The sequence below is a fragment of the Triticum aestivum genome, chromosome 3B (genome assembly GCF_018294505.1).
Source record: "Triticum aestivum cultivar Chinese Spring chromosome 3B, IWGSC CS RefSeq v2.1, whole genome shotgun sequence".
NCBI classification, from domain to species: domain Eukaryota; kingdom Viridiplantae; phylum Streptophyta; class Magnoliopsida; order Poales; family Poaceae; genus Triticum; species Triticum aestivum.
The window spans coordinates 119,980,825-119,992,879 of NC_057801.1; the positions used below are offsets into that span (position 1 = coordinate 119,980,825).

The window sequence follows — 12,055 nt, forward strand, 5'->3', positions numbered from 1 at the left end:
GATTCAAGCGGTTGTGCAACCCAGACATCTTGAGTATGTGCTCACTGACAGAACTATTTTCCTCCATCTTACAGCTGAAGAACTTGTCGGAGACTTCATATCTCTCGACCCGGGCATGAGCTTGGAAAACCACTCAGCTCTTCGAACATCTCATATGCTCCGTGTTGCTCAAAACGCTTTTGGAGCCCCGGTTCTAAGCTGTAAAGCATGCCGCACTGAACGAGGGAGTAATCATCAGCACGAGACTGCCAAGCGTTCATAACGTCTTGGTTCTCTGGGATTGGTGCTTCACCTAGCGGTGCTTCTAGGACATAATCTTTCTTGGCAGCTATGAGGATGATCCTCAGGTTCCGGACCCAGTCCATATAGTTGTTGCCATCATCTTTCAGCTTTGTTTTCTCTAGGAACACGTTGAAGTTGAGGGTAACGTGGGCCATGTGATCTACAAGACATATTGTAAAGATTTTAGACTAAGTTCATGATAATTAAGTTCATCTAATCAAATTATTCAATGAACTCCCACTCAGACAGACATCCCTCCAGTCATCTAAGTGAAACATGATCCGAGCCAACTAGGCCGTGTCCGATCATCACGTGAGACGGACTAGTCGATATCGGTGAACATCTCCATGTTGATCGTATCTTCTATACGACTCATGCTCGACCTTTTGGTCCTCCGTGTTCCGAGGCCATGTTTGTACATGCTAGGCTCGTCAAGTCAACCTAAGTGTATTGCGTGTGTAAATCTGGCTTACACCCATTGTATTCAAACGTTAGGATCTATCACACCCGATCATCACGTGGTGCTTCGAAACAACGAACCTTAGCAACGGTGCATAGTTAGGGGGAACACTTTCTTGAAATTATTGCGAGGGATCATCTTATTTAAGCTACCGTCATTCTAAGCAAATAAGATGAAAAACATGATAAACATCACATGCAATCAAATAGTGACATGATATGGCCAATATCATATAGCTCCTTTGATCTCCATCTTCGGGGCTCCATGATCATCTTTGTCACCGGCATGACACCATGATCTCCATCATCGTGTCTCCATGAAGTTGCTCGCCAACTATTACTTCTACTACTATGGCTAACACGTTTAGCAATAAAGTAAAGTAATTTACATGGCGTTTCTCAATGACACGCAGGTCATACAAAAATTAAAGACAACTCCTATGGCTCCTTCCGGTTGTCATACTCATCGACATGCAAGTCGTGATTCCTATTACAAGAACATGATCTCATACATCACATATATATCATTCATCACAACTTTTGGCCATATCACATCACAAAACATATGCTGCAAAAACACATTAGACGTCCTCTAATTGTTGTTGCATGTTTTTACGTGGCTGCAATAGGATTCTAGCAAGAACGTTTTCTTACCTACGTGAAAGCCACAATGTGATATGCCAACTTCTATTTAACCTTCATAAGGACCCTTTTCGTCGAATCCGCTCCAACTAAAGTGGGAGAGACAGACACCCGCTAGCCACCTTATGCAACTAATGCATGTCAGTCTGATGGAACCTGTCTCACGTAAGCGTAAGTGTAAGGTCGGTCCAGGCCGCTTCATCCCACGATGCCGCCGAAGCAAAATAAGACTAGTAGTGGCAAGAAAGTTGACAACATCTACGCCCACAACAAATTGTGTTCTACTCGTGCAAAGAGAACTACGCATAGACCTAGCTCATGATGCCACTGTTGGGGAACGTTGCAGAAAATAAAAAATTTCTACGCTTTCACCAAGATCAATCTATGACTTCATCTAGCAACGAGAGAAAGGAGTGCATCTACATACCCTTGTAGATCGCGAGCGGAAGCGTTCAAGAGAACGGGGTTGAGGGAGTCGTACTCGTCGTGATCCAAATCACCGATGATCCTAGTGCTGAATGGACAGCACCTCCGCATTCAACACACGTACGGTCAGGAAGACGTCTCCTCCTTCTTGATCCAGCAAGGGGGAAGGAGAGGTTGACGGAGATCCAGCAGCACGAAGGCGTGGTGGTGGATGCAGCAGTGATCTCAGCAGGGCTTCGCCGAGCTTCTACGAGAGGGAGAGGTGTAGCAAGGGGGGAGGGAGGCGCCAAGAGCATGGGTGCGGCTGCCCTTCCTCTCCCCCCTTTATATAGGCCCCGTAGGGGGCGCGCCGGCCCTAGGAGATGAGATCTCCAAGGGGGGCGGCGGCCAGGGGGGAAACTTGCCCCCCAAGCCAGGTGGAGGCGCCCCCACCCCTAGGGTTTCCAACCCTAGGCGCAGGGAGGGCCCAAGGGGGGGTGCACCAGCCCACCTGGGGCTGGTTCCCCTCCCACTTCAGCCCATGGGGCCCTCCGGGATAGGTGGCCCCACCCGGTGGACCCCCGGGACCCTTCCTGTGGTCCCGGTACAATACCGGTGACCCCCGAAACTTTCCCGATGGCCGAAACCTGACTTCCTATATATAATTCTTCACCTCCAGACCATTCCGGAACTCCTCGTGACGTCCGGGATCTCATCCGGGACTTTGAACAACTTTCGGGTTACTGCATACTAATATCTCTACAACCCTAGCATCACCGAACCTTAAGTGTGTAGACCCTACGGGTTCGGGAGACATGCAGACATGACCGAGACGCCTCTCTGGTCAATAACCAACAACGGGATCTGGATACCCATGTTGGCTCCCACATGCTCCTTGATGATCTCATCGAATGAACCATGATGTCGAGGATTCAATCAACCCCGTATACAATTCCCTTTGTCAATCGGTACGTTACTTGCATGAGACTCGATCGTCGATATCCCAATACCTCATTTAATCTCGTTACCGGCAAGTCACTTTACTCGTACCGTAATGCATGATCCCGTGACCAGACACTTGGTCACATTGAGCTCATTATGATGATGCATTACCGAGTGGGCCCACAGATACCTCTCCATCATACGGAGTGACAAATCCCAGTCTCGATTCGTGCCAACCCAACAGACACTTTCGGAGATACCCGTAGTGCACCTTTATAGTCACCCAGTTACGTTGTGACATTTGGCACACCCAAAGCACTCCTACGGTATCCGGGAGTTGCACAATCTCATGGTCTAAGGAAATGATACTTGACATTTGGAAAAGCTCTAGCTAAACGAACTACACGATCTTTGAGCTATGCTTAGGATTGGGTCTTGTCCATCACATCATTCTCCTAATGATGTGATCCCGTTATCAATGACATCCAATGCCCATAGTCAGGAAACCATGACTATCTGTTGATCAACGAGCTAGTCAACAAGAGGCTTACTAGGGACATGTTATAGTCTATGTATTCACACGTGTATTACAATTTCCGCATAACACAGTTATAGCATGAATAACAGACAATTATCATGAACAAAGAAATATAATAATAACCATTTTATTATTGCCTCTAGGGCATATTTCCAACATCCATGTACCCTTGTAGACCGAAAGAGGAAGCGTTAAGTAACGCGGTTGATGTAGTCGAACATCTTCGCGATCCAACCGATCAAGTACCGAACGCATGGCACCTCCGCGATCTGCACACGTTCAGCTCGGTGACGTCCCTCGAACTCTAGATCCAGTTGAGGTCGAGGGAGAGTTCCTTCAGCACGACAGCATGGTGACGGTGATGATGAAGTTACCGGTGCAGGGCTTCGCCTAAGCACTACGACGATATGACCGAGGTGGAAAACTGTGGAGGGGGGCACCGCACACGGCTAAAGATCAACTTGTGTGTCTATGGGGTGCCTCCTGACCATGTATATAAAGGAGGGGAGGGAAGAGGTGGCCGGCCCAAGGGCGGCGCGCCAGGTGTGGGGAATCCTACTAGGACTCCCTAGTCCAAGTAGGATTCCCCTCTTTCCTATTCCTAGTAGGAGAAGGAGGGAAGGAGGAAGAGGGGAGAAGGAAGGAGGGGGGCGCCGCCTCCACCTAGTCCAATTCGTACCAGCCCATCGGGGGGGGGGGCACCCCTTGAGGCCCTTCTCTCCTTTCCCGTATGGCCCATTAAGGCCCATTAATTCCCCCGGCGAATTCCCGTAACTCTCTGGTACTCCCAAAATTACCTGAATCACTCGGAACCTTTCTGATGTCCGAATATATCCTTACAATATATCTATCTTTACATCTCGACCATTTCGAGACTCCACATCACATCCGTGATCTCATCCGGGACTCCGAACAAACTTCGGTCATCAAATCACATAACTCATAATACAAATCATCATCAAACGTTAAGCGTGCGGACCCTACGGGTTCGAGAACTATGTAGACATGACCGAGAAACATCTCCGGTCAATAACCAATAGCAGAACCTGGATGCTCATATTGGCTCCTACATATTCTACGAAGATCTTTATTGGTCAAACCGCATAACAACATACGTTGTTCCCTTTGTCATCGGTATGTTACTTGCTCGAGATTCGATCGTCGGTATTATCATACCTAGTTCAATCTCGTTACCAGCAAGTCTCTTTAGTCGTTCCGTAATACTTCATCCCGCAGCTAACTCATTAGTTACATTGCTTGCAAGGCTTATAGTGATGAGTATTACCGAGAGGGCTCAGAGATACCTTTTCGAAACACGGAGTGACAAATCCTAATCTTGATATATGCCAACCCAACAAATACCTTCAGAGACACCTGTAGAGCATCTTTATAATCACCCATTTACGTTGTGACATTTGATAGCACACAAAGTGTTCCTCCGGTATTCGGGAGTTGCATAATCTCATAGTCCGAGGAACATGTATAAGTCATGAAGAAAGCAGTAGCAATGAAACTGTAACGATCATAATGCTAAGATATCGAATGAGTCTTGTCCATCACATCATTCTCCTAATGATGTGATCCCGTTCATCAAATGACAACACATGTTTATGGTTAGGAAACATAACCATCTTTGATAAACGAGCTAGTCAAGTAGAGGCATACTAGGGACACTTATGTTTTGTCTATGTATTCACACATGTACTAAGTTTCTGGTTATACAATTCTAGCATGAATAACAAACATTTATCATGAAATAAGGAAATAAATAATAACTTTATTATTGCCTCTAGGGCATATTTCCTTCACCGGGATCCCGAGTCTGATCGGGGTCTTCCGGATGGAGGATTGTCTCCGCAGATCGTGATCTTGTCATGGGCTAAGTTGGGACACCCCTGTAGGATTTTAAACTTTCAAGAGCCGTGCCCGCGGTTATGTGGCAGATGGGAGTTTTTAATATCCGGTTGTAGTGAACTTGACACTAAACTCTTTAAAATACACCAACCGTGTGTGTAACCGTGATGGTCTCTTTTCGACGAGGTTCGGGAAGAGAACATGGTGGGGTTATGTTTGAACATAAGTAGTTCAGGATCACTTCTTGATCATTACTAGTTTGCGACCGTTGCGTAGCTTCTCATGTTAATCCGGTATTCGTAAGTTAGCCACCATACATTTGCTTAGCGCTTGCTGCAACTCCACCACTTAACCATGCCTTACCCATTTAAGCTTTGTTAGTCTTGATACCATGGGTTATATGATTGCCGAGTCCCTGTGGCTCACAGAATACTACAAACACAGTTGCAGGTACCATTGAGTCTGATGCAGGAGATGTCATTGAGCTCCAGTGGGAGTTTGACGAAGATCGTGGCCATTTCTATGTTACTTATCCGGACGATCAGTAGAGGACCTAGTCGGAGTATCCGTGGGCTTAGTAGCAGGGTGAGTTTTTCCCTTTTTATCTAGTCTGTAATCGGACACTACTATGTGCATGGAAGATTGTATGATGATTGTCATATTTATGCTATTCTAGGGCAAGTGATGCTTGGATTCTCATATCCTTTCCGTTCACTCGATTGTATGATTTTGTGTATCACCTTGCTATGCGTACGAAATGCAATTGTGCCCCAGTCATGAGTTCATCGTGTGATTGGGATAGAACTGCATCTTGGGTGTTACATCTATCCCACAAAGGGTGGCAAATCCTATCACCCGAGACATTCCGTTTGAGAACCTCCACGCCGGAAGGAACCCGGTCGCGGATCCATTACCACACGAAGATCTGAATCTTCAGTAGCAGTCTAAGCGCCCAAATATGACTAGGGGCGTCGGGGCAGGAGCATCCGCAGTGGCCCGGTAAAGGGTTTGGTGGAGAACCGGCCCGAGGGCTCCAAATGCTAGGAGATGCGGTCGCCTGACTGATCTACGTCCAGAGACTGAAGCGTGATGCACTCAAGGAGGTCCTGCCAGGTGGCAAGTTCCAGGGGCCCAAATGGGCCTCCGGAATGCGAGATGCCCTAAGTCAATAAGGGCCATCTCGACGGAGATTATAGGTTACACCGCGATGATGAACAAGTCTGGGAATTGGGCGGTGAAGGGGTGATCCCCAACCCACCTATCAAACTAGAACAGGGTAGACGCACCCGACCTCACCGCGATGGTGGTCCCGATGCGAAGGACCGGGATCAACTGGATGATGGACTGCCAGAACTACGAGCCGATATACCACTAACAGAAGGCGAGCGGTTGCCATCACAGATATTTGTTCCGGATGATGTCAAGCCAAAGGCCGTCTTCCCCATTCGCAATCCGCCACAACCATCGTGTCAGCACGGCAATGTTCGGACCAGCAGACCATATGGTCCCGAGCCCTCCCTGGTCACGGGGCTTGCGAATGTCGGCCAACGAACCATATGGTATTTTTGCTTATCGCCATCTCTGGCCCAGAAGAATCATGCCTGATAGTTGGCGATCTTGTGATGGAGGAGTGTGTCGCTTTTCAGCCCATGTTTTTATTCTTTGTACCACGGCTCATAATTGAAAGTATTTCATTTTACTCAATTTTTTTGAACATATTTTTTGGGGGGCATTTTGAAGATATTTCATTGTAAATTTTACACACATATTTCTTGTATACATGTATATTTTTTAGAATTTTGCCGAGCTGAAAAGTTTAAATTTAAATTATTATTAATTAAATCCTTCATGGATCTCGGCCTCCAAAACGCCCCTGCTCGTGGAGAAGCTCTAGGGCTGTTTGACCCCGCATAACCAAACTATCTGTTTTGATGGAGACGCCAGCGCCGCCCCTCGAGGGCCGCTCCCGCCACCATAAGCAGGTGCACGCCCACCTCCTCCGCCGTGGCCACCCCTTCCCGCCGGCAGAGTACGCCGAACCTGACCGCGCCTACCTCTCCGTTCTGCGCGCCGCCACCGCGACGCCAGTCCTCGCGCTCGCCGCTTGCGCCTGCCTCCGCCGCGCCGGCTTGCCAGCGCCGGGGCGCCACGCGCTCCCTGCCCTGCTCCGCGCCGCCGCCCGCGCGCGCTGCGCCGACTCTGTGAGGCAGGCGCATGCCCTCGCCGTACGGGTCGGGGCCGAGGATGATGGGTTCATCGGGACTGCGTTGGTTGGCGCGTACGCGGCGTGCCGGCGCGTGGCCGACGCCCGCAGGATGTTCGAAGTAATGCCGGATCGGGATCTCGTCGCCTGGGGCGTCATGCTTGACAGGTACTAATGCGCATGCCCTAGTTTCTGTGCTTATTATTTGGTCGGAGTTTTGATCATTTGGATCAATCCAACTTTGCTGCGATCTGGGTGCTTTGGTAATAGTTTGTCTACCATTGCATATTTGTACGTCATGTCAATTTTCTGCGTTTTCTTGCAAAAATCTTTGCTGAGGAAAATGGCACAAGTCGAGTTGGTACACCATGAACTTGAGTCAATATATGCACGTTATTAACAACACGCAGGTCTGCTTCTTTGTTGGAGCAAGGTCCAACTAATTGTTCTAAGGTTGAAACCATAATTAACTAGATCAGCACTTGATAAGTTCTTTCCTAGATCTCTAGCAGCATAAGTTGATAAGTTTCAAAGGAATGCAATTAGGTGACCTTTAAAAAGGTAGAACTTTCTCTGTCGATTGTTTGTATGGTCTTCTTGAAAGTTGGAAATTGATGCATGCAATATTTAGGTTTCTTCAACATATCTGTGTGCCGAGAGCCCGAGACTTTAGGGTCTTGTGACAACGTCTTTATTTAAAGTGCCTCTGGAAAATAATATCCTTTTTTATTTGTTCATTTGCTTCTAGTCTCCAGTTTGTATGCTTCTTAACTTTTCAGCAATTGTATTTTCCTCTATAAACCATGACTGACCTCTCTAACATCAACCGGCAGTTATTGTCAGACTCGAGACTACAGAGAAGCATTGCTTCTACTCAATAAGCTGAAGAGATCAAGAATTGTGCCTGACCAAGTCATCCTTGCTACCGTTCTATCAGCTTGTGGTCATACACGACATTTAAGATCCGGAAAAGTCATCCACTCATACATACTGGTCTCAGACATTTTTATCGACGCCCGCCTCAGTAGTGCCCTCTTAAACATGTATGCTACTTGTGCGGATATGGAGATGGCCAAGAAGCTATACAGCGGGATGCAAAGGAAGGACTTGATATCATCAACTGTCATGGTCTGTGGATATGCTAAGAATGGAAAAATCGACATTGCTCGCTCCATATTCAACTGTATGGTGGAGAAGGATGTGGTATCTTGGAGTGCTATGATATCAGGATATGCTGAAAATAACCAACCAAGTGAAGCGTTGATTTTGTTCAAAGATATGCAAGAGTGTGGTGTATGTCCTGATGAAATTACCCTATTGAGCGTCATATCTGCATGTGCTAATATCTGTTCCCTTGACAAAGCCAGATGGATCCATTCGTTTGTTGTGAATAATGGGTTTTGTAAGGTATTGTCCATTTGCAATGCTCTTATTAATATGTTCTCAAAGTGTGGAAGTTTGACTCTTGCCTTGAACGTGTTCAATGCAATGCCTCGAAAGAATGTTATCACCTGGACAAGTATGATTTCTGCCTTTGCTATGCATGGTGATGGCAAATCTGCCTTAGCCCTTTTTGACAAGATGAAAAGTGAAGGGGTTGAGCCCAATGGCGTGACATTTCTTGGTTTGTTGTTTGCCTGTTGTCATGCTGGCTTAGTTGATGAAGGCCGTTCCTTGTTTGAATGCATGGTCCAGGAATACAGGATTGAACCCAAGCATGAGCATTATGGTTGTATGGTGGATCTTATGGGAAAGGCTAAACTTCTGCAGGAAGCAGTTGATCTCATAAAGTCAATGCATGTAAGACCTAATGTGGCTGTTTGGGGATCTCTGTTAGCAGCCTGCTGGATGCATGGTGATCTTGAGCTCGGTGCATTTTCTGCGAGGAAAATTTTGGAGTTGGATCCCAATCACAATGGAGCATACGTGTTTTTATCGAACATGCACGCAAAATCTGGTAACTGGAATAATGCTCGAGAGGTGAGGGGAGTAATCGAAGGCCATAGGGTTTCGAAAGAAACAAGCTCCAGTCGGGTAGAGCTGAATGGGATTGTCCACTATTTTGGAGCTGGAGGTGAGAAACATCAGGAAAATCATAAGACCCTTCTAAAGCTTAGTGGGATAATTTCTAATTGATGATTCATGGCTATGCTAGTCTTTATGATAGCCTTGTAAATTTCTGAAAGGGGATCTTCATTTTGCATATCTATATTTAAAGACTTGCAGGTAATCATGAGGAACATCACTCTTATGTTTTTTTTTTGTGTGTATTTTTAACTCACAATTGATGAAGTTCCATAATGATTTTCATTATGATTCATCACAGGAATCATCTCATTGGTGGTCAATGGGCAACAATGATCTCATATTTATGGCTGCATCAGTTGAATGAATTCGTTATGTAATCAAAGCTGAACAAGAAGTCAGCTGGCTAATTTTGTTTTTTCATAAAAGGAGGCTATGCAGCCCAGTTTGGTTAAGGGAAGACACAGGCAGGTCTTTGAAGAGATATTATTATGGATTGAGCTATCATATTTTCCTCCTGTCATATATTAAGATGAGATAATTGGTGTGGTTCCACACGAAAAAAACTCCCTCTGTCAGGCTGAAGATAGTCCACTGTGCAGTAGAAGCTGAACTTTATGCCGTATGAGTCGTAGTCGGTAATGGGTCTTTCAGTTGTGTGAGCTGGCAGAACCTTTCTTAAGAACTTTGAATTCAGAAGCACGGGTATTTCACGGGGCAGCGGTAGTCAGACAACATTCCACAGCTCTCCACCATTGTAACATATTCTGGCAACACCTTGCTTCTAAAAATCATGGGCTTATTCAGGATTATTTGATGAGCATAGTAGCAAACAGATTGCCCTCAGGGTGTGTCACCGACCTGGCGAGCTCTTGTGCGAGGAAGAGATGCCCTTAAGTTGGGTTTAGTAAGAAGAGTTGGTAATGGATGCACAACCGAAGTTTGGCATGATAGATGAATCATGTGGAAGCATCTTTGAAACCTATGGGGTGTTAAACACCGGTTCAGTTTGTTTCTGATAGAGGAAGGGTCAAATCAATGGAATGAAGAGTTAGTATGAGAGGTGTCTATTCCTCCTCATGCTGATCTCATTATCCAACTACCATGACCGCTGCGAGACATTGATGATTTTCGGGCATGGGTGTGGCCGTGTGGGAGAAATCTGGTCTTTTCTCAGTGAGACCAGTGTCCGACAACTGTTAGATAATGAACAGATTGAACAACAGCCGTCCAGTTTGTCACGCGGGGAAGATGTTTGGAGTGCAGACTGTGGCAATGACAATGAGCCTCTGTTCCATTCTCTGGTTAGGTCTGCACATGCCAAGCTGTTTCCGAATGCAGCGTTAGAATTTTTCGATTTAAAAGCTCCCGCGTCTGCATCCAGGCACTTGGGCCATGGATATTTTGGACTCGGCAATGGTTAATAAGAAGGATTCAGTGGTTATTGTCTCTGTTATGTGGGCGATTTGGAGCAGCAGGAATAAATACACGCATCAGGCGATTCAATATCAACCGCTGCCATCCATGCATCTGGTGGAGGGATTTGTGAAGGCTCTGGAAGTGCCGCAACAAGAGAAAATTGTGACAGAAGATTGGAGGGAGAGATGGAGACATCCTAATTTAAAATGAATACTGATGGTGCCCTGGACGCTGAGCATGGTGGGGCTGGAGCGGGTTTGATGGCGCGCAATTATGAGGGAGTGTTTGTAGCAGCAAGGCTGAGGTAATACAAAAATATCACCATTGCTGTGATGCATTGCTGCTTGTTCGGCTGCAGGGTTTTCTGAAAGTGCAGATTGAGACTGGTTGCCTTGCTGTTTTAACGACGTGGCACAGTGGCAGCAGGGTCAGAAATCTGAGGGGATTCAGTTGATCCAAGAGATGAATGAGTATGCTGAGGCTTTTCAGGAGTTTGAGCCGATCTTTGCAAGGAGAGAAGCAAATCAAGCGGCACACCCCCGTGCAAAGGAACTTCTGAGTATTTGAGTCTGTCTGTAGACTTTGATGTAGCTCCTGGCTTTCTGTATGACATTGTAAATGCAGAACTCATTTCGTCAGAGGAATAAAATGCCTATGGCGAAGGAACCTTATAGATTTCTCTTATGAATTTTTTTTCTTGGTTCGCAAAGTATGCAAACAAAACTCCTGTGTATCTCTGCTTTGTGCTTGTTCCTGTAAATTTGGATATCTTTGTATGCAGTGCTAGGAAAGACGGAGATGCGTTGAAGTTTACTTTAGTGATACGAGACACTTAATGGAATTATGTTTTGAGGGTATACTTGTACATATGAAATCTGAAGGATACATGGTCGATATCTGTCATGATTTATCTTGTTTTGGGGCCTTCTCTTTCTAATGCACGGGCTTGGGTATAGACCAGTTATATGTCAAACATGCAAGCAGAACACTCGATTAATGCATGCGCACAGGTCTAGAATTTTTGCAAGTATAACAAATAAATGGTCGTTCGTTGTTGCATGTTTCAAATGATTAGCGGGGTTCTGACAGTTGGATAGAGCTGAATGACCCTGTTCACGAGTTCGCAATTGGAGGCGTGAAATAGACATAAATTGATTGTATCCTGGTATACCTTTTTTTAATTGATGATCCTTGTATACCTTGATGATGTGTAGCTGCAAATTGATGATTCATGGCCGTGCTCTGAACTTTGGCGGTGTTTGAGTTTGTAAGAGAGATGATATTCT

The 12,055-nt window shown here is 46.1% G+C and overlaps 1 protein-coding gene across 1 annotated transcript; it reads left to right on the forward strand.

The window, feature by feature from the left end:
- Window positions 1-7,029: 7,029 nt before the first annotated feature.
- LOC123068931 (pentatricopeptide repeat-containing protein At4g14820) lies at window positions 7,030-11,615 on the forward strand. Its single transcript, XM_044491627.1, has 3 exons — window positions 7,030-7,493; window positions 8,159-9,551; window positions 9,652-11,615. Exons 1-2 carry the CDS (start codon window positions 7,054-7,056, stop codon window positions 9,459-9,461), a joined length of 1,743 nt encoding a protein of 580 aa, XP_044347562.1. The 5' UTR covers window positions 7,030-7,053; the 3' UTR covers window positions 9,462-9,551; window positions 9,652-11,615.
- Window positions 11,616-12,055: the final 440 nt, after the last annotated feature.